This window comes from Aegilops tauschii, chromosome 7 (genome assembly GCF_002575655.3).
Source record: "Aegilops tauschii subsp. strangulata cultivar AL8/78 chromosome 7, Aet v6.0, whole genome shotgun sequence".
NCBI lineage: Eukaryota > Viridiplantae > Streptophyta > Magnoliopsida > Poales > Poaceae > Aegilops > Aegilops tauschii.
Window position 1 is genome coordinate 390313186 of NC_053041.3, and position 24025 is coordinate 390337210.

Consider the following 24025-nt stretch of genomic DNA (forward strand, 5'->3'; position numbering starts at 1 on the left):
TAAGGCACATGGCATGGGAGGTAGCGGTAGCGACGAGTCTTCATCGTAGGAAGGATGTCCCGAAGGCGAGCTATCGCCTCACGGGCAGCCATCTGCATGGCATGCCTTTCCGTAGGCATGGCCCTTCCCACAAAACGGAAGTGGCGAGCAGCAGAACGTCCTCCCTTGAATTGCACCACAGCTTGGTGCATAGACACGTCGTCACTGAGCTTGTGCTGGTAGAGTGTGAACTCCGGGCGAGCTGCTGGCCCGATCGCGAGCTTGGTGATGGAGACGAGGAGCTTGACAAACCCCTCGGGCACGTTGGTGAACACTCGGTTCTCACAGCTGCTGCCAGCCATCTACAAAAGTAGGCAAAAATTCTGAGTAGTCATGTCATAAATTTATGATGACCAACAGAAAATAGCTACAATTGCAAGATGTTGAAAAAGCACAAAAGACGCTAAAAACCGATTAGCGATCGCACCTAGTGGCTTCCTACAGTCAGCCTGGCTCTGATACCAAGCTTGTCACGACCGGTTTTTCAATAAAATAATTATTGAGAGACCAATCCCTTTTACGGACCAGCGAGGAAGAATTCCTTCTCACTGGTAGACAATATCTTGGTCACAGAAGAAAAATACCAGGAGTACTAAATATAATACAAGGTTGAGCAGAGACTGCCCAACAATTTATTACATGCACGCTGCTGAAACAAGATGGCGGTAGGGTGGCAAATTACTAACTCACGATAATAACGGTGGTGGAAATATCATCGCGAAGCGAGTGATATGATTCCAGAAGACCACAACTCTTCGAGCGTCGGAGTGAGGCCCGAGAAGACTTATTGCGGGTGGCGGAAGCGTATACAATACAAGTGATCAAAATCCGGGATCGCGCAGGACTGACTGGGACTCCTCTAGGCATCGGGCGCGCTATCAAACTCTTCATCCAAGAGATCGCCTTCGTCAACATCTGGCCAAATCAACAAGCCAGGTGAGTACTATGAAAGTACTCGCAAGACAGTTCGGACATAAGGTATAACAAATGTAAACATGAAGCACATGAACAAGTTAACCAGTGCGATCAGACATAGAGATAATAAATACTGGGTGCCAAGCGAGGGTCTGAATGACGCCTCGAGCGGAAACTGCAGAATAGTAATACTGGTGCCAAACGAGTGTCTGAAAGACTCCTCGAGCGGAAAATGCGGAATAATAATGCGGGTGCCAAACGAGTGTCTGAAAGACTCCTCGAGAGGGAAAATGCAGAATAATAATGCCACAGTCGGGCGTCGAGGCGACACCACATAAAGGGCTTATATTTAAAGTAAGAAACAAGTACACACCACAGTCGGACGTCTGCGCGACGTCACATAAAGGGCTTATATCACAGCTCAATAATACAGTCGTTCGGGAACATAAATCATCACAAGCATGCAACAAATATAAAGTTAGTCCATCCACAGGAATAACAATAAAACTGGGTTTACCATTTGGGCTTGTTCACTGGGGACAAGTTTTTCACACGGATAGATATGGATATAATGTTCACACTACTTGGTCATGGATACGATGATTTGGAAAGAATTGACTCTGCAGAGTTTGTACTTAACCACAGCCAACGGATTTCAGTAGTCACGGGGACTAGTTTCGTCTACGGTGTTTTGGAAGAAACACGTCTAACCAGTACACACCCAATTCAACCATCCGAAGCCAGGGATCACCCTCGGCAACATTCAAGATAAACCTTGAGACGGGGAGGCTACAACCTCGCGTAGCATGGGATCAAATTTCTATACGCGCGCTCTAAGGGGGTGCCCCCCTCTCGGACCCAACCGGAAACACCCATGCCCCCTGACCGGATGACTAGCTTTAATCCTGGGCCAAGGTACCATCATCCCGGCCTCTCTGTTTGGTGTGTACACGAAAAGAGGTTACCAACTTACTAAACCGCATCCTGGCAATGAGACATGTGGTAGCACGGGAAGGGGAAAGAACGATAACGTGGCTCCAACCATGTTAACGTCGGAGAAAGTCGGATGACGCAAGGCTGGTATGCTACAACAGTACCACCTTGCTGCCCTTCATGTCACCACATGATTTGGCCATCTCTCATCAGAGATCATCGCAACTTTGGAACATACGGAAAAGAACGATAACGTGGCTCCAACCACGTTAACGTCGGAGAAAGTCGGATGACGCAAGGCTGGTATGCTACAACAGTACCACCTTGCTGCCCTTCATGTCACCACATGATTTGGCCATCTCTCATCAGAGATCATCGCAACTTTGGAACAACCGGGTCGTTGCCTTACAAGCAACGAGGTATTTACCGACACTCATATGCCACGCACAAAATCTCACGTGAACATGTAAAACACCTGTCATATCAAATGTTCAAAACATGCTTGCCTGGTTCGGAGAAGTCGGAGTCTAGCTCGGCGAAGTTCGCGGCTCCTTCACCTCTTCCGGAACCTACGGCAATCACGAAACGGGTACTAACGTGAAAACTAACACATGCACAGAAACTTTTCCAAATATTTTTCAAATAAATCCCATAAAAAACTAGAGAAAATTTTAAGATTGTCAGAAAAAGAATCACTCAAAAATACCTTTTTATTAAAAAATTATAAAGGTTTCTGTCCAGGGACTTATCTGTAATGAAACAGAAAAGTTCCAGGGTTTTAACTGAGAAAACAGAAAACGCTTCGGTTGGGAATGTGCAAGCGCAAAGGGGAAAACGTATTTGCCCGAAGGCGCCAACAGAAAACGGTTCGAAGGAGAATAGAATAGAGGCTGACAGGCGGGGTCCACCTGTCAGGTTTAAAAAGCTCGCCGGCGCCCGAAGACTGCGGTGGACGCCGGCGTCGAACCACGGCGAGTTAGGAGAAGTGGAGGGTACCAAGAGCTTCAGCGTCTTCTTCCGCGTCGGTGGGTGGTGGACTCGTCCAACGGGGAGCACTACGTCGACGGCGACACTATCTCCGGCGGACGGCGGCTCGGGTGAGGATGGGGAACTCCGGTGGAGGGCTGCAAGCTACAAATTGAGGCGCGGGTCAGAACGAGGGATGCAAGGTGAAGCTACTGGCAAGAGAATGGAGGCGGAGGAGCACACACGGGGGCGAATCGGGCTGGATCCCGTGGCGGGTCGCGGCGGCCGGAGTCGAGGAAGGAGACCTCCTCGGGGCCCTTCCAGTGGCTAGGCTTGCTCTAGGGGGAGTGCAGGGATGGTGGGTGCTCGGGTTGAAGCTCGGGGCCTCTATTTATAGGCAGATCGACGGGGTGGCCGTGAACGGAGAATCTCCGGCGAGCGATTAGGGCGGAGCAGTGGATTGGCAGGTGGTTTGAGCGGCCAGGAAGCATCAGTGGAGGTTACTGGAGTCGTTTCACAGCTAAACGGGGTCGGTCTTGGCGTAATGGCGTCGGTCCACGGTGAGGTGACCGCACGGGCTCAACGGCGGCAGAGAGCGCGCTCCGTGCCCTGCGGTTCACGACGAGAGCGGCAGCGCGTTCGGGGGAGTGGAAGGCCACGCGGCGAGCTCCGGTGGTTTGGGCGGCGCTGGGTGGCGCCGTCGGCGCCGTGTCTCCCGCCGGCGTCCGCAAAGCCGCCGCCGGCGTCGGTCACGGGGCGGCGCACCTTCTGCTGCTCGTCGTCGACGCCCGCAAGGCGCCAGGCGTTCGTGCGGTGTAGGAACAAGAGGGCGGGGACGAGGAGCAAGGCGACGCAGTGGTACTGGCGAGATCGACGTCCTTCTCTGAAGAAAACGACAGCAAGCCACTGACTGAATCTCTGAACTTTCTGAACTTGACATAGACAGTGCACTGCAGGTGTTCGACAGAAGGTTTTGGCTATGAGATAAATTTTCTGGAGTTGTAACTTGGTGAGGTGACCACTCAATGCACCCAGAGGCTGCCTGATTTTACTGGGAATTTTTGGAGGAGGTTTTGAATGAATTTCACCAAATTTGGCAAATCTGGTCCAAACTTGCAGTAGATGTAGTTTGAAAATTTTGAATTGAAGACCAGTGGATCTTCATGGTTCTAGGTTGAGGGTTCAAAGGACTAGGAGGGGAAAAATGTTTGGGGGCAAAAATCAAGACAAAAAGTGGAGTCCCTTTGCAAATCTCCAAGTGCTAGGAAAGGAGGCAGAAAAATTATTTGAATAGAATTTAAAAGGAAAATAATCACATGGGGAGGTTCAACCTGCTGGATTTGCTGCAATTCATGATCCAAAGGTGAGGAAGGAGTTGGGAGAGAGCATTTGCACTAAGGCCATGGTAAGAGAGAAAAGTTGAAAGTGGCAAAGGAGTTTTCCAAAAGCCATAGTGCATTTCCAAAAAGATTTTCAAAAGTTATTTTCCCCAAATGAAAAACATTTTGTCTTGAGTCCAAATGAAAATCAAGAACCTCCAAGACCAAGGACAGATCTTGGGTGGGTCCAAATAAAACTTGTGCCATAAAGAAAAATATTTCAGAGTGAGAGTTCTCTTGAAGAAATTATTTTGATCACTCCCCTCAAGTCAAATAAAAACCTTTTGAAAAATCCAAATAAAAACTTGGGTGTCACAACCAGGAGAAGACAGCCTTCATAACTCCTTTTGGAGCCTTCTGCTATGTGTCCATGCCCTTTGGGCTCATGAGTGCCCAGGCGACTTATCAACGGTGTGTGCAGAATTGTCTTCATAAACAGATCGGCCGCAATGTTCACGCCTATGTGGATGATATTGTGGTGAAATCAAGGAAGAAGGAGACATTGATTGATGACTTGAAGGAAACCTTCGATAACCTACGGGTTTACATAATGATGCTTAATCCGGCCAAGTGCGTCTTTGGTGTACCTGCAGGCAAGCTCTTGGGTTTTTTGGTGTCTAACCGGGGTATTGAAGCTAATCCGGAAAAGATTAAGGCCATCACCTCCTTGGCCAAACTGAAGTGTATTAATGATGTTCAACGCCTGGCAGGCCGGATTGCCGCGTTGAGCCGGTTTATCAGTCGCCTTGGCAAGAAGGCTATCCCTTTGTATGAGATGCTGAAGAAAACAGATGACTTCATCTGGAGTGACGCCGCTAATGAAGCATTTGAGGACTTAAAGCGGCAGCTGGCTAATCCGCCGGTTCTCGCTGCTCCGGTTGACAAAGAGCCATTGTTGCTATATTTGGCAGCTAACGCTCGGGCTGTTAGTGTGGCTATTGTGGTGGAGCGCAGGGAGGCCAGAAAGGAATATCTGGTTCAACGGCCGGTCTACTATATTAGTGAGGTACTTATTGAGTCCAAGCAGAGGTACCCGCATTGGCAAAAATTGGTGTATGGGGTTTTTATGGCAAGCCGGAAGCTTAAGCAGTATTTCCAAGGTCATCCCATCACGGTGGTCAGCTCTGCTCCGTTGGGAGATATAATCCAGAACAGGGAAGCAACTGGCCGGATTGCTAAGTGGGCTATAGAGCTCGGGCCTCACGGGTTGAAATACATACCCCGAACGGTGATCAAATCTCAGGCACTTGTGGATTTCATCAATGATTGGACAGAATTACAAGCGCCAGAGGAGAAGCCGGATCATACTTATTGGACTATTCATTTTGATGGATCCAGGCAATTGGAGGGCTCGGGGGCTGGAGTCGTATTAACTTCCCCACGAGGTGATAAGTTTTGTTATGTTCTCCGTTTAATGTTCCCTTGCACTAACAATGCAGCTGAATATGAGGCTTTACTCCATGGTCTTCGGATGGCTAAGGAGATGAACCTAAGCCGAGTTAAGTGCTTCGGTGACTCGGATCTGGTGGCTCAACAAGTGTCCGGCACTTGGGATTCCAAGGACCCACTAATGGCAGGATATCGTCGTGAGGTGGATATTGTTGCAGGTCACTTTAAAGGTTATCAGGTGGATCATGTGGATCGGCGGAAGAATGAAGCGACAGACGCTTTAAGCCGCCTGGGTTCCCAACGTAAACCGGTTCCACCTAATGTCTTCCTGGATGTTTTGCATAATCTGTCCGTCAAGCTCCCTAGTGAAGAGGATTTGGCTGTTCCTGATCCGGAGGCTCAGTTGGTGGCGGCTCTTCATGTTATTCTGGATTGGACGGTTCCATATCTGGCGTATATGAACCGGGGCGAGTTACCAGAGGATGAAACTTTGGCCAGGTAGATAATCCGGCGGTCCAAGTCCATGACTATTATCAATGGAGAGTTACATCATTGTAGTGTGACAGGGGCGTTTCAACGCTGTGTGTCTCCTGAGGAAGGCCGTGAAATTTTGCGTGAGATCCACGAAGGAGATTGTGGTCACCACGCCGGTTCAAAATCTTTGGTGGCCAAGGCGTTTCGTCACGGTTTCTATTGGTTGACAGCTCATGATGATGCCGAGGACTTGGTCAAAAGATGTGATGGCTGTCAGAAATTCTCAAGGCGCGCTCATGTACCGGCTCAAGAATTGACGATGATTCCAATCACCTGGCTGTTTGCAACTTGGGGGCTGGATATGGTTGGGCCTTTCAAGAGGTCCAAGGACAAGAAGACCCACCTTTTGGTGGCGGTTGATAAGTTCACGAAGTGGGTGGAGGCAGAGCCAGTTAGTAAGTGTGACGCAGCCACGGTGGTTCAATTCATCAAAAAGGTGATCTTCCGGTTGGCTTTCCACACAGCATTATAACAGACAATGGTACCAATCTGTCAAAGGGTGCCATGAAGGAGTTCTGTCAACGTGAGCACATCCGGCTTGACGTATCATCAGTGGCTCACCCCCAGTCCAATGGTCAAGCGGAGAGGGCCAATCAAGAGATCTTGAGAGGCATCAAACCCCGACTTATGGTTCCTTTGCAACGGACGCCGGGTTGTTGGGTTGAGGAGCTACCTTCAATGTTATGGAGCATCAATACCACACCCAACAGATCGACAGGATACACACCGTTCTTCAGGGTTTATGGAGCGGAAGCGGTTCTTCCTAGTGACATCCGTCATGACTCACCTCGTGTAGCGGCATACGTTGAAGCTGACAACGAGAAGGCAAGGCAAGAAGCTCTTGACCTGTTAGATGAGGAGTGTGACATGGCGGCAGCCCGTTCGGCGATTTATCAGCAAGATCTGCGTCGTTATCATAGCCGCCGGGTTAGAACCAGAACCTTTCAAGAAGGAGATTTGGTGCTTCGACTCATCCGGGATCAGACGGATATGCACAAGCTATCCCCCCCTTGGGAAGGACCCTTTGTGGTCAGCAAGAATCTGCACAACGGGTCATACTACATAATCGATGTTCGAGAGCGCAAAGACTCACGTAAATCGGAGGAGGAGACCAACCGGCCGTGGAATATTGCTCATCTTCGGCCCTACTATACTTGAGCTACATGCTCTGCTTATGTACATATTATGACAATGTATATATTATGATCAATATAATAAACCGGAACCTCAGCTAAAGCGGGGTATCTGTTGTTTTTCTTACATCATGTGTGGTTACATGGAGCTTACAAAGCGGCGCCCGGTTTACACCTTGATTTAGCTTCTCAAAGCTTTATATTACATCACTTGGGGGCTTGGTCGTATCCGAACCATAGCTACACCTCTTGATCGGCGCAATGCCACAACATCACTTGGGGGCTTGGTCGTATCCGAACCATAGCTACACCTCTTGATCGGCGCAATGCCACAGCATCACTTGGGGGCTTGGTCGTATTCGAACCATAGCTACACCTCTTGATCAGGCGCAATGCCACATCATCACTTGGGGGCTTGGTCGTATCCGAACCACAGTCACACCTCTTGATCGGCTCAAAGCCACATCAATCCGGGGCCAAAGAGAGTATTGTAAAACAACAGCTCAAACATAGGCACCCACTGAGCACAGCTCACAATGTTGCTTGGGGATTCTTTGCTGTCGAAATGAACTAAGAATCTACACTTGTAACAGGCTATCAAGCCATGGCTTGGAAGCCTGGTGTATACACCTAAAACCCCGGGTTAACCTGCCTATTTAAGTAAGTCACTCCGCCCAGGTAAACCTGGTATGACCCTTCGAACTTTGACAAGTTACTCTAAAATGAAGACCCTGAACTTGTCAAGTTAAAACGATGATTGGTTAAGGATTGAGGACCATCTTAAAAGGCTTTGCAAAAATGGTTTAACTCAGTGGCCTGGCAACCCATGAAAAGCCTCGAATTTGGGGCCTGGCAGCCCGTGAAAAGCCTCGACTACAACGGTTTTATTTGCCTTTTGCTAAGTTTTTCTTTCTTTTGATAAGATTTGTGATGTTTTCAAACCGGTGTTTATCAACCCGGTTAGGCTGTCAACTACAAGTTGTCAGTACATGATCAAGTTATAATCCGGAGACTATCAGCCCGGTCTGGTTTTGACTCAAAGTCCCCACTATAGAATAAACCGGTGTTTATCATAACCCGGAACGGTTTTATTGTCAACCAATATCATATAACAGGAGTTACTTATACTTCAGATTAGGGTTATGACCCTCACTACAAAGTTGGTCAGCCAACATTATGCCTAAAGGTCACAGGTATCATATATTTCCATATTTGGTTATCTTTACAACCTTGGTTATAAACCTTGGTCATATATATATGTATTTGGGTATCATGACCCGCCCGGTGGTAAACCGCCAGGGCGCTTTAAGCTTCTTATCTGCAGGACCAGCTTGAATAAATGGCTATGGATAATGAATATCATATCTTAAGCATGTCGGATTAAGCAAGCATCAGTGGCAGATAAATATGCACAAAGGCATACCAGACCAAGTGTTTTAACTAGCCTATTACAAGGCGTTTCAGTGCCCAAAAGGATAATGTTTTTCTCAAATACATGTTGCAGCATGTAGAAGGCTAAACCGGCCTCCGGATTATGATTGATCACCAGCTTGCCCTGACAGCTGCAGATCATCTTGCACCAGTTCATCCTCTTCGTCTCTACCCAGCGCTGGAAGTCAATAGTTGTCCAGTCGATTCCAGTTAACGCTTGGAACACAGCTTCGTCGCTTATAAGGGCGGACGGTTCAATATCAGGGGCATAAGTGTGCTTACGGATTGGAGGGATCCGATTTTGCGCTTCCGGAATTGGTGCAACAACCCATCTGTTTTTGTCATCATAACTTGCCTGATAGTATGAGAGATCAGCTTCTTCAGCCAATTGACAAGCCAGTGGACGTACTTCCCGGTTTATGGCGCGGAGATCCTCCTGGCCAAATTCTGATCCGTCTTCTTTTAAGCTTGGGAAGCCTTTAGCCACGTCCACCGGATCAAGATTAGGCACCCACGCCTTTGCCCGGGTTAGAGCGGTCAGAGCTCCGGCCCTTGCCGCAGCTTTCTTTAGTTCTTCAACCTGGGTAGGCAGCATGGATAGCCTTTCTAAGGTGTCCTTGATCAATGTTGGAGGAGGTTTATTGTGTGAAGCAGTGCAGATGATCCGCTGCGCACCGGTATACAGCTGCTCTATCAGAGTATAGGCCGCTTTCAATTTCTTCTGTACGTCAGAGCCCAGATGGCTAATACGAGTTCCTGCATCATTATAAAAGTCAGTAAACCAGCAACACATGGGAAGATATGTTGAAAGTATAAAGCAAGGATGCTTACCAAACACAGCAGCGGTCATAGCATGTACTTGCCGCTTTACACCAGTCAGCTCGTCTACCACCGGTTTGAGAGCGGCTTCTGCTTTTTCAGCCCTTTTTATCAAACCAGATTTTTCAGTCTCCCAAACCGCCCGCTCTTTGTTGAAGCCCTCTTTCAGTTTCTCAATAGCGCCTAGAGCGCAGGTCAATTCTTCCTTCGCTTTGGAGGTTTCAGCTTGTTGGGACTTGAGGTTCTCTTGCAGATCAGCGGTTTGGCTTTCCTTCTTGCTCAGTTCAGCCTATAAAGAGACAGATATATAATGAGTTGACGGTACATATTTGAAGTACCAAGCACATAACAAGTTATGCCCTTAGTACTTGGGGGCTAATGCATATTTGCTCTTAATCAGAAATTTTTACAAGTCCCAAGCACAATACAAGTATTAAGCTTGGCACTTGGGGGCTAATGTGTATTTGCTCATAAAATGCTGATATGGGAATTCCTCCACAAAGTCCCGGTTCATCTTTATAAAGTTAAACCGGCCCTTGGGGGCTACATCAGTGAAGTTAACATGCGCTGTTGCAAACATGAAATTGTTACTAAGTCCCGGTTTAAATTGGTATCTTAAACCGTCACTTGGGGGTTACTGGAGTTGATAAGCTGCAATTAAATATAAGAGAGAAACACTTATGAAGTTACCTCATAGCGCTCCTTCATCATATTTACCAAACCGGCTTCATAGTCACGGCTGGTGTACAGACGGTTCAGGAAGCCAGAGTGAAGGTCTTAAACATTCAGATGGGCATAATTTGACAAATCGGCGTTCCATTTGCCTTTGCCAATTGCAGAGAGCTCATCTTTGGCAGTATGCTTTGACAAAGCGACAGGATTGCCCGGAGCAGTATGGCCAGTGCCAGTAATCATAATGTCATCATCTTTGTCATCAGCAGCCGTTACTGGGGTTGGCGGTTTGTCAGTATTTTTAACTGGACTTGCCGGTTTATTGTCAGTTCAGACAGGGCTGGTTGCCTGGTCAGCATGGCTTGTGGTGTCAACTTCTGCCTGCTCAGCAACGAAGTCATGATCTTGAGGCGGTGGGTCATTCAGTATGGCATCAATGTTGGTCTCTTCAGGATCTGGAGTTTTCTCCGGTTCAACAGCCACGTCTTCATCAACCGGTTTATTCAACCAAGCTTTCTTGCTGGGTCTGGGCTTGGCGCTGAGAAAAATAAACATGAGGATCAGTACAGTATATCAAAATAGCAACATCAAGGATAACAACAAGTGTATAGCTCACCCAAGAACCGTTTTTAGGGGTGGAAGTTTTGTGGCCGACGATTCGCCAGAAGATGAGTGAGAAGTACCCTGATAATTTGAATCAGATGGGTTAAGAGGCTGGCGGAAACAACCTGCTTTGGGGCATGAAGTATCAATGGGATAAGAGACCTCTGATCGGCGTTTCCGAACCAGACTGTTCGGTAAACCGGCGGAGCTAACTACCTGGCCGCTGTGCCGGGTTGTGCGGCGAGCCTCGTGCTGCTGCGTCTTCAAAAGAAAGTTTGGGTCCAAGTAAGCAAGGGGGTGAGAAAATTTTACTTTCCGGTTTGCTTGACGGATTTTTGATGTTGGCAGAGGATCTGAATCGGAGGAAAGAATGGTTACCTCTACGTCATTAGCATGACTGCCTTCAGCGTCGTCCTGATAATAATCATTGTCAATGAGATGTACGAAAAACGAACCAAGAGAGTCAAGTTCTACCTCTGATTCCGTATTACCCACGTCGTCATCAGCTGGTAGGTCGGAGGATGCAGTGGTCCTTTTCTTGGCAGGTTTTTTGATAACCTTGGTCTTTGGACGAACTGGCTTGACCGGTTTATCTTGCGGCTTGACCGGTTTGTCTTGTGGTGGTTTCTTGTTCCAGAATGGATCATCACCCTGCCAGAAAATAATCACACTTTCAGAGAATATTTGGACAAAAGCAACTTCAGATAAAAAGATTATATGATTCTTACAGCTGGTGGTTTGTTGAAAGCGCGGAAAGGGAGTAGTCCGGTTTGGGCACAGACAGCCTCCGGTTTGTTCAGCATTTTCTTTACAGCCTCAGTGACTCCTGCATCTGTAAGCTGAATGTCAATGTGCCGCTGAGCATCCTTCAAACTCCCCGTATACTCACACATCAAACCGGAGCGCCGGCTTAAGGGCAGAATACTCCAGTTTATCCAGCAACGAGCAAGATCAACTCCTGTCAAACCGTTCGCCATGAAGGCTCTAAGCTTTGATAATTGGGGAGCATAGTTGGCCCTTTCTTTTGCCGTCAACCTCTGAGGAAAAGGATGTGTGTTGCTAAGGCGTTCAGGGCGGTAACCCGGCAGGGGGTTTTCATCAGGTGGAGATGTATCCATGCAATAAAACCAAGTCTGGTTCCACTCTTTGGGGTGACTGTGGAGTTTGGGATGAGGGAAGGTGACTTCCTTCCTTTTCTGAACCGCCATTCCGCCCAGTTCCGTATTGGGTCCATCCGAGAACTCTGTGCGACAGTTTAAGTGAAAGAAATCCGTAAACAATTCGACTGTAAGCTCCTCTTGTAGATAAACCTCACAGAAGACTTGGAAGTGGCAGATGTTGGTCACAGAATTGGGACCGATGTCTTGAGGGCGCAGCAAAAAATTGGCTCGTACATCTCGGAATTTTTTTGAACCGGGAGGGCTAAAACCTCGTCCGAGATGATCAGCAAACACGACTACCTCTCCGTCTTTGAGTGTAGGAGGACTTTCCGGGCCAGGGACCCTCCAGTGGATGACATCTTTTTTGGCTAAAGCGCCTGTTTTAACAAGATTGTTTAACTGTTCTTCGATTACTCGAGAAGGAGCCCAATTGCATTCGTAGACTTGCTTGGCCATAACAATGAAAGATCTGAAACATGATTATTGCCGGTTTAAGATTTACAATGGACATCTATACAGCGGTATAAGGATGTAAGCATATTGTTAAACCGGAATTGGTTTTTCGTAATCCGGAGTCTGCCAATGGAAACAGTACAATGATGAATGCATTGGCGGTTCAACAGGGGACTAATGGTATCTACTGGGTCATCATTTTGTATGTGAAGTTAAACCGCCCCATCTGGTATTAAAAGTGTATAAGTGAAGGAAGAAACAAGTTTCACATCATCCCATGGTAATTTCAGATCTACCGCGCATTGGAAAAACAAAATATATTCTGGTCTAATATCAACCGGTTAAAAAGTTCAGATGAGTTGGATATCAAGCAGGTGCCTTAACAAGAAGAAAGGATTCTATACTACAAAAGGCGCTGAAAATAGTCAGATCTAACCGGCCGAAGGAAGAACAGCTTCAAGCTACGAAGAACACCGAACCCTAATGGCGGATCTAGAGCGAGAAGAAGAGGAGCTTACTGGTGCAGGAGGAAGCAGCGGAGGATCACCGCTTTTCTCTGATATGATCAGGTTGATGCAGCGGCCTTTGTTGAAGCAGAGGCGAAGGACGACGGTGGCGGCAGAGCTTGAGGGTCGGTCGGCGCGAGGAAGCCGACGACGCGAAGAGGCACGAGGGGGAAATGTTGGAAATATGCCCTAGAGGCAATAATAAAATGGTTATTATTGTATTTCCTTGTTCATGATAATTGTCTATTGTTCATGCTATAATTGTATTAACTGGAAACCGTAATACATGTGTGAATACATAGACCACAACATGTCCCTAGTAAGCCTCTAGTTGACTAGCTCATTGATCAATAGATGGTTATGGTTTCCTAACGATGGACATTGGATGTCATTGATAACGGGATCACATCATTAGGGGAATGATGTGATGGACAAGACCCAATCCTAAGCATAGCACAAGATCGTGTAGTTCGTTTGCTAGAGCTTTTCTAATGTCAAGTATCATTTCCTTAGACCATGAGATTGTGCAACTCCCAGATACCGTAGGAATGCTTTGGGTGTATCAAACGTCACAACGTAACTGGGTGGCTATAAAGGTGCACTACAGGTATCTCCGAAAGTGTCAGTTGGGTTGGCACGAATCGAGACTGGGATTTGTCACTCCGTATGACGGAGAGGTATCTCTGGGCCCACTCGGTAATGCATCATCATAATGAGCTCAATGTGACTAATGAGTTAGCCACGGGATCATGCGTTACAGAACGAGTAAAGTGACTTGCCGGTAACGAGATTGAACGAGGTATTGGGATACCGACGATCGAATCTCGGGCAAGTAACATACCGATAGACAAAGGGAATTGTATACGGGATTGATTGAATCCCCGACATCGTGGTTCCTCCGATGAGATCATCGTGGAACATGTGGGAGACAATATGGGTATCCAGATCCCGCTATTGGTTATTGGCCGGAGAGGTGTCTCGGTCATGTCTGCATGGTTCCCGAACCCGTAGGGTCTACACACTTAAGGTTCGGTGACGCTAGAGTTGTTATGGGAAATAGTATGTGGTTACCGAAGGTTGTTCGGAGTCCCGGATGAGATCCCGGACATCACGAGGAGTTCCGGAATGGTCCGGCGGTGAAGATCGATATATTGGACGAAGGGTATTGGAGTCCGGAAGTGTTCTGGGGGTACCAGGCTATGGCCAGCATGACGGAAAGGTGTTTCGGGAGCCCCGGCAAGTGTTGGAGGGCCTCATGGGCCAAAGAGGAAGGGGCAAACCAGCCCACTAAGGGGTGGTGCGCCCCCCACACCCTTTCCCACATTACTTGGGGAGGTGGGGCGCCTCCACCTGGCTTGGGAGGCAAGCCTCCACCTGCTTGGCTTGGGGGGGCAAGTCTCCCTAGGATTTTCCCTAGGGAGATCCAATCTGCTTGGCCGCCGCCCCCTAGGGGAAACCCTAGGGCACCTCCCCCTCTCCCCTTGCCCCTATATATAGTGGAGGGGTGGGAGGGCAGCCGCACCTCTTCCCTGGCGCAGCCCTCTCCTCCTCCAACTCCTCCTCCTCCTCCGTAGTGCTTGGCGAAGCCCTGCCGGAGAACCACGAGCCCCATTGCCACCATGCCGTCGTGCTGCTGGAGTTCTCCCTCAACTTCTCCTCTCCCCTTGCTGGATCAAGAAGGAGGAGACGTCCCCGGGCTGTACGTGTGTTGAACGCGGAGGCGCCGTCCGTTCGGCGCTAGATCGGATCTTCCGCGATTTGAATCGCCGCGAGTACGACTCCATCAACCGCGTTCTTGTAACGCTTCCGCTTAGCGATCTTCAAGGGTATGAAGATGCACTCCCTCTCTCTCGTTGCTAGCATCTCCTAGATTGGTCTTGGTGACACGTAAGAAAATTTTGAATTATTGGTACGTTCCCCAACAGTGGCATCATGAGCTAGGTCTAAGCGTAGATTCTATGCACGAGTAGAACACAAAGTAGTTGTGGGCGATGATTTGTTCAATTTGCGTACCGTTACTAGTCTTATCTTGATTCGGCGGCATTGTGGGATGAAGCGGCCCGGACCGACCTTACACGTACTCTTACGTGAGACAGGTTCTACCGATTGACATGCACTTGATGCATAAGGTGGCTAGCGGGTGTCTGTCTCTCCCACTTTAGTCGGATCGGATTCGATGAAGAGGGTCCTTATGAAGGGTAAATAGAAATTGGCATATCACCGTTGTGGCTTTTGCGTAGGTAAGAAACGTTCTTGCTAGAAGCCCATAGCAGCCACGTAAAACATGCAACAACAATTAGAGGACGTCTAACTTGTTTTTGCAGGGTATGCTATGTGATGTGATATGGCCAAAAGGATGTGATGAATTATATATGTGATGTATGAGATTGATCATGTTCTTGTAATAGGAATCACGACTTGCATGTCGATGAGTATGACAACCGGCAGGAGCCATAGGAGTTGTCTTAATTTATTGTATGACCTGCGTGTCAATGAAAAAGGCCATGTAATTACTTTACTTAATTGCTAACCGTTAGCCATAGTAGTAGAAGTAATAGTTGGCGAGACAACTTCATGAAGACACGATGATGGAGATCATGGTGTCATGCCGGTGATGAAGGTGATCATGCCGCGCCTCAAAGATGGAGATCAAAAGGTGCAAGATGATATTGGCCATATCATGTCACTTTATGATTTGCATGTGATGTTTGTCATGTTTACATCTTATTTGCTTAGAACGATGGTAGCATAAATAGATGATCCCTCACTAAAATTTCAAGAGATGTGTTCCCCCTAACTGTGCACCGTTGCGAAGGTTCGTTGTTTCTAAGCACCACGTGATGATCGGGTGTGATAGATTCTAACATTCGCATACAACGGGTATAAGCCAGATTTACACATGCGAAACACTTAGGTTGACTTGACGAGCCTAGCATGTACAGACATGGCCTCGGAACACAAGAGACCGAAAGGTCGAACATGAGTCGTATAGTAGATACGATCAACATGGAGATGTTCACCGTTGATGACTAGTCCGTCTCACGTGATGATCGGACACGGTCTAGTCGATTCGGATCATGTATCACTTAGATGACTAGAGGGATGTCTATCTAAGTGGGAGTTCATTAAATAATCAGATGAACTTAATTATCATGAACATAGTCAAAAGGTCTTTGCAAATTATGTCATAGCTTACGCTTTGGTTCTACTGTTTAAGATATGTTCCTAAAAATTTAGTTGAAAGTTGATAGTAGAAATTATGCGGACTGGGTCCGTAAACTGAGGATTATCCTCATTGCTGCGCAGAAGGCTTATGTCCTTAATGCACCGCTCGGTGAGCTGAACCTCGAGCGTCGTCTGTGGATGTTGCGAACATCTGACATACACGTTTTGATGACTACGTGATAGTTTAGTGCGTAATGCTAACGGTTTAGAATTGAGGCGCCAAAGACGTTTTTGAAACGTCACAGAACATATGAGATGTTCCAAAGACTGAAATTGGTATTTCATACTAGTGCCCACGTCAAGAGGTATGAGACCTCTGACAAGTTTCTTAAGCCTGCAAACTAAGGGAGAAAAGCTCAACCGTTGAGCATGTGCTCAGATTGTCTGAGTACTACAATCACTTGAATCGAGTGGGAGTTAATCTTCCAGATGAGATAGTGATGGTTCTCCATAGTCACTGCCACCAAGCTAGTAGAGCTTCGTGATGAACTATAACATATCAGGGATAGACATGATGATCCTTCAGCAACTCGCGATGTTTGACACCGCGAAAGTAGAAATCAAGTAGGAGCATCAATAGTTGATGGTTAGTAAAAACCACTAGTTTCAAGAAGGGCAAGGGAAAGAAGGGATACTTCATGAAACGGCAAATCTGTTGCTGCTCTAGTGAAGAAACCCAAGGTTGAACCCAAACCTGAGACTAAGTGCTTCTGTAATGAGGGGAACGGTCACTGAAGCAGAACTACCCTAGATACTTGGTAGATGAGAAGGCAGGCAAGGCTGACAGAAGTATATCTTCACCAACACCTCCGCCATCTTCACCAACATCTCCATCACCTTCCTGTTGGAAATATGCCCTAGAGGCAATAATAAAATGGTTATTATTGTATTTCCTTGTTCATGATAATTGTCTATTGTTCATGCTATAATTGTATTAACTGGAAACCGTAATACATGTGTGAATACATAGACCACAACATGTCCCTAGTAAGCCTCTAGTTGACTAGCTCGTTGATCAATAGATGGTTATGGTTTCCTGACCATGGACATTGGATGTCATTGATAATGGGATCACATCATTAGGAGAATGATGTGATGGACAAGACCCAATCCTAAGCATAGCACAAGATCGTGTAGTTCGTTTGCTAAGAGCTTTTCTAATGTCAAGTATCGTTTCCTTAGACCATGAGATTGTGCAACTCCCGGATACCGTAGGAATGCTTTGGGTGTACCAAACGTCACAACGTAACTGGGTGGCTATAAAGGTGCACTACAGGTATCTCCGAAAGTGTCTGTTGGGTTGGCACGAATCGAGACTGGGATTTGTCACTCCGTATGACGGAGAGGTATCTCTGGGCCCACTCGGTAATGCATCATCATAATGAGCTCAATGTGACTAATGAGTTAGCCACGGGATCATGCGTTACGGAACGAGTAAAGAGACTTGCCGGTAACAAGATTGAACGAGGTATTGGGATACCGACGATCGAATCTCGGGCAAGCAACATGCCGATAGACAAAGGGAATTGTATACGGGATTGATTGAATCCCCGACATCGTGGTTCCTCCGATGAGATCATCGTGGAACATGTGGGAGACAATATGGGTATCCAGATCCCGCTATTGGTTATTGGCCGGAGAGGTGTCTCGGTCATGTCTGCATGGTTCCCGAACCCGTAGGGTCTACACACTTAAGGTTCGGTGACGCTAGAGTTGTTATGGGAAATAGTATGTGGTTACCGAAGGTTGTTCGGAGCCCCGGATGAGATCCCGGACATCACGAGGAGTTCCGGAATGGTCCGGCGGTGAAGATCGATATATTGGACGAAGGGTATTGGAGTCCGGAAGTGTTCCGGGGGTACCAGGCTATGGCCAGCATTACCGAAAGGTGTTTCGGGAGCCCCGGCAAGTGTTGGAGGGCCTCATGGGCCAAAGGGGAAGGGGCAAACCAGCCCACTAAGGGGTGGTGCACCCCCCACACCCTTTCCAACGTTACTTGGGGAGGTGGGGCGCCTCCACCTGGCTTGGGAGGCAAGCCTCCACCTGCTTGGCTTGGGGGGCAAGTCTCCCTAGGATTTTCCCTAGGGAGATCCAATCTGCTTGGCCGCCGCCCCCTAGGGGAAACCCTAGGGCGCCTCCCCCTCTCCCCTTGCCCCTATATATAGTGGAGGGGTGGGAGGGCAGCCGCACCTCTTCCCTGGCGCAGCCCTCTCCTCCTCCAACTCCTCCTCCTCCGTAGTGCTTGGCGAAGCTCTGCCGGAGAACCACGAGCCCCATTGCCACCATGCCGTCGTGCTGCTGGAGTTCTCCCTCAACTTCTCCTCTCCCCTTGCTGGATCAAGAAGGAGGAGACGTCCCCGAGCTATACGTGTGTTGAACGCGGAGGCGCCGTCCGTTCGGCGCTAGATCGGATCTTCCGCGATTTGAATCGCCGTGAGTACGACTCCATCAACCGTGTTCTTGTAACGCTTCCTCTTAGCGATCTTCAAGGGTATGAAGATGCACTCCCTCTCTCTCGTTGCTAGCATCTCCTAGATTGGTCTTGGTGACACGTAGGAAAATTCTGAATTATTGCTACGTTCCCCAACAGGAAAATGGAAAGACCCCCTGGCCCTATTTATAAGGGCAGAAAGATAAGCGTCAGGCGCAAAAATCGAGGAGCCTAAATTTTGGGTATAAGGCGGAGCTGTCGCCTCGATTGTCGGAGGCTCGTTAATGAAGGTGGATTATACAGAGTTTTAAATAACAGGTGACGTCACGGCGGTTTACCATGGTCCTAGAACATGATGTCACGGCGGTTTACAAGATTATGTGAAGATGTTGAAGAAGAAATTTTCTTAAGTATTGAGGATTGACATGAACCAGTTCAAATCAATCTGGGGCCTAATGTTGGCGATATTACCACTGGGCGTAAACCGGCCACGAGAAGCGGGGTTAACCCCATAAGTAGTTCATCTGTATCTGAAGTCCATGAAGACAGACGGTGACGCTTTATGAAGGCCTAGGGCCCAAAGCCGGTTTAAGGCCTGTAGACATAAACCGGCGTTGATATGTAAACTTGTGTTGTAAGATAGAAGTAGCAGAGATCGAGCCGGACACGATTATGAGCCGGCCTCGGGATTCTGTAAACCGATGGGCGTCAACCGAGGTATATAAGGGGATGACCCGGCGGCGGTTCAAGGACAACAGACAACAACTCGAGACTCAGGCAAAGCGTATTCGCTCCCTGGTCATCGAAACCCCAGAAATTCCATCACAACTAGACGTAGGCTTTTACCTTCATCGTAAGGGGCCGAACTAGTATAAAAACTCTCTTGCGTCCCTTGTCCGCTTTAACCCCTTTAAGTTAACCCGTAGTGATGGCTCCATGACTAAGTCCTTTCTCTAGGACATCTGCCGTGACAAAACCACGACAGGGTTCATACTTTCGCTAGTGCAACCACTAAACATCATTAATATAATTAAACCACATGATAATCCTTCAAAGTGCAGCAAAGAATCACTCCAAAGTTTCTAATCCCTCAAAGTGCTACGACAACACCATATGTTACATATCGTTCAACCTTTAAGCCTAGATTACCCCAATGTCACTATGGGTATCCGCAAGTTAATTACTAGACAAGCATCATGTAATCTAAAATCCAAAATATCCAATCCAACATAAAGAAACTTCAAAGAGCAAGATTCAATTCACCACAAAAGGATAGAGGGATATGAACATCATGAGATCCAACTTTATTAATCAAGCTCATGATACAATAAAGATCGGAATCCATCAAGAACATGGAAGAGAGAGATCAGACATATAACTACTAGTACATACCCTCAGCCTCGAGGATGAACTACTCGCACATCACTATGGAGGCAACAAGGTTGATGAAGAGGCCTCCATGGATGGGTTCCCCCTCCGACAGAGTGCCGAAAAACTCCTTCAGTTTGCATCACTTCGGAACAGAGGCTTGCAGCGGTGATAAAATTGTTTCGAGTCTCGTTCCGAGGGTTTTGGAATATATGTGAATTTATAGGCCAGGAATTAGGTCAAATGGAGCTATAGGGGCCCCACAAGCCTGGATGGCGCGACCGGGGGTAGGCCGCACCCCTAGGCTTGTGGGTCCCACATCCATCTTCTGGTCCTCTCCCGAAACTTTCAGGGTTTCTTATTTTTCAACCATCATAAATTTTCATCGTGTTTGGACCTTCCTGGATATGGACTTCTTGCGAAACAAAAAATATGTAAAAATAAGAATTGGCACTGGGCACTAGATTAATAACTTAGTCCATAAAAATGCTATGAACGTGCATCAAAACCATATATAAATGATGTAAATATAACATGAATACTTCATAAATTATAAATAGGTTAAAGGCGTATCAGTGATCGATAGTAATGGCTCTTGATGACATGACAATAACCTACAGTACTACATGTTATATTATTAGTCTTGCTAGTCATATCGATTGTCACATCATGACTCTGTCTATGAAGACATCTCCAACATATATCATCAAAACAAACACACTAACGGATACTGGAGTCGGCCATCCAACCCTGTCACCTAAACATTTGCCCTTGTTTTTCCTTCTTTTAAGTCGCAACACTCAAAACAATTATGGAAAATAACACAATTTATCCATAAATAACTTGCAAATATTCTTAATACAACAATAGTTCAAATGTCAATATTACATATTAGATAACCAGATGTTCAATAAGTTTTTTGATTCATCCATTCGAAATTCAACGATACTCGAGTTAGAATCGAAACAAGTCCACCCACACACTGTTGCCCTTGAGCTTCATCCAACAATGTATGAATGTAAATGACCTCTCCTCGGTCCTGTGGTACAACACGTTCGCACTCATTCTCCATCAGTGAGTACCCCGCCATCGTTTTACTCTAAAAACAACAAGATGGTCAACAATAAAAGTTGAATGGCATTTGACCGAACACCCCCGGGGCGTGGTGTCCGCCATGGATGGCACCTGCAGGAAGGCTGAGGATGCTTGGCTGCAGACGAATCCTGGGTGGATGACGTCTTAGTCAAAGGCCGACAGGCACGTGGGTGGGGGCTGCAGAGGTCCGAGGACGCGTGGGAGACAGCCAAGAGGTACAAAGGCGTCGTCAGACAAGGAGGGTGGGAATGAAAAGTAGGCGGGCAAGGTAGTGAAAGAAAAGTGGACCGGAAGGGGATTTGAGCGGGCTGGAGGTGTCGGATTCCAACGTGGCAGCGGTCCAGACTCCCGCAAGCCCCCTTCCCGTCTGCCTCCAATTTGCGGTAATTCAGACAACCGAACTGGTCTATGGACTTATGAGCTACTGCATTGGATGACAAATTATGTCCCGACTGCTCACTTCAAACAGTTACGGGCGTTTTGAGGGTCCGCATTGAAGATGCCTTTACAAGTTCTTATTAGTTTGATTGAACTTGACAGCAGATTAAGACAAAGCAAACAACCTAACTGGAAGTCTGTAATGCTCATATGCTACCGAGCAATTGACCGAGGGAGTAAGCCAGAAGGGCCTTGTTCCGGTCGACAAGATTCATGGCGTAGAGCGGCGATGACTTGAGCCGCACCAAGCGATCCCTACAGCCCTCCACGTACGTCACGCAGCGCACGTACTCCTCCCCGAGCCCCGCGAACCGGCAACGCGCTACCATGTCGCCGGCGACGTGCTCCATGCACCGCACAGCGTAGGAGTACTCCGTCAAGCATGTGTTGTAGGCCGCCCTCTCGTCGCCAGAGAGCGACCCGCTGCGGAGCAACTCGGCCGCGGCGGCAGCCGTGGCGCCGTAGGACTCGAGGGCGCGGTGCGTGGCGAGGAGCGCATACTCGGTGACCTCGATGTGGACGGACGGGCTAGGATCGAATCCCCCGCGGAGCGTGTCCATGCACATGTCGTGCATGAGCTTCGTGCCGCACGCCTTTCGGCAGGCGGCCTCCACTGGCAGTGACGGGACGCCGCGGCAACGCTCGCCGGCGGCGCCCAAGAAAGGGAATGCGAGAATGAGGAGGAGTATGGTCTTCATGGTCTTTGTGTTATGGGAGATGTGTTTGCGTCTGAGGCTCTGAGCTGGCCACAACGTTGTACGTTTATACTGGATTTTCTGGTTGAGAACTGGAGATGGACTGACACGTGTAGCGCGCCTACACAAATGATGACATGTATATGGACAATTGGCAGAATGCCAATCTTGCTTGTTTTCTCATTGTGCTCATTAATCTCTCGCTATTTCCCACTCCACTGATGACATATATGTGAACAATTGGCAAAATGCCAATCTTGCTTGTTTTCTCATTGTGCTCATTAATCTCTCGCCATTTTCCACTCCCCTGATGACATATATATGGACAATTGGCAAAATGCCAATCTTGCTTGTTTTCTCATTGTGCTCATTAATCTCAACCATAAGAGATGTGGTACTTGACTTGTGAAGCCTATGTTTTCTTTCTATGTTTTCTTTTCTTTGTTAGCAGGGAAGGGACCCGAAGATCCTAGAAACTGGCTTATATTAACAAAGAGATTTTATGCAAAACATCGTACTACATAATTTAGTGTGGAGTATTAAGCTGATCCAATGGTTAATATGACTCGATTTAGATTTGGCCAGAGGACTTTTTTTTGAGCCGCAGACCATAGAACAATTGTTCTACGGTATTTTCATTCATTAATTAAAATATGTACAAATACAAAACAAGTGAAAAACCCTTCAACCTATGGCAGTTCTATGAAACATTGATATCAAATTATAAGTTCTGTTCTACCCAAGTACGAATCCTTTTGGCTTTGGTTTGCTTTGCTTTGATCTGAGCAGCCCATAGTCCTTCCTGTAAGTAATGCATCCAACCAAGTATGTGAGGAGGAGCCGACCTAAAGATCTTTTCATTCTGATAGACTAAATTCCCCAACATCCCGTAGTTACAATGTCCAATGCAATATCTTGTGGCAAGTGTAGAAGTGCAAACTGGAATCCATCAAATACTGATATACCTCTTTTCCTAAGGGAATGTTGTTGTCCCAGCACTACAGGGCAAAGGGGCAATTCCAGAATAGGTGCAACAATGTTTATTCTGTGTTATCCGCACATAGGGCATAGTTATAGTTATCCAGGTGCATTGTCTTTTTGTTAAGTAGATTCCTTGTGTTGACCCTATCATGGAGTAGGAGCCAGAGGAAAATCTTATGTCTCAATCTACAAGAAGTTTTCCAAATGCGGCTGAATAAGGAGTGTACTGTACTAGGCCCCATCATATGTTTATACATTTTGATGTAAGAGTATCCTCTAGTTGTTCCTTTCACTGTCCAATCATCTGTGGCATTTGAAACAGGTCTCTCTAGAATGTGCTCTTGAAGGATATTATATTGTTGAAATGCTTGCTGAGACATAGGTGTGTGAAAATGCTTTGCCAAGTCATGTGCACTGAGAATCTGTTGAAAAGCAATAGTGTTGTTGATGGGGTAAGAACTTAGCTCAGGAAATTTTATCATAAGTGGTTGGTCCCACCAGCAGTCAAACCAAAAAAGAGTTGCATTTCCTGAGTTAGCTTTGCAAATAGCAAACTCCTTGTAGATAGGAGCTTAAGCATTGACTTCCACCAAAAGACTGCACCATTCCTGGCAAGGTGTTATGGTAGTAAGTTCCCCAGATGATGTTGACCCAAGGCGTGAGGACATTATAGTCATTTTATATTAGGCTTACATGGTAAATGAAATTAATCGACGCTCGCCCAGTGGAGATACTCTCGACCTTTTTGCCGGCAATGGTCGTCATTGTCTGGTCGAGTCCACCCTCACCCCAGCATCTCCCGATGCGGCACCGCCATTATTGTGCCATGGCACAACCCCATCTCATATCGCGTTGTGGCG

The 24025-nt window shown here is 47.3% G+C and overlaps 1 protein-coding gene across 1 annotated transcript; it reads right to left on the bottom strand.

Annotated features, from left to right (window-relative positions):
* Positions 1–21544: 21544 nt before the first annotated feature.
* LOC109781194 (uncharacterized) lies at positions 21545–22237 on the bottom strand. The gene has a single exon (XM_020339796.4). The coding sequence runs from the start codon at positions 22185–22187 to the stop codon at positions 21636–21638; it is 552 nt and encodes a 183-aa protein (XP_020195385.1). The 5' UTR covers positions 22188–22237; the 3' UTR covers positions 21545–21635.
* Positions 22238–24025: the final 1788 nt, after the last annotated feature.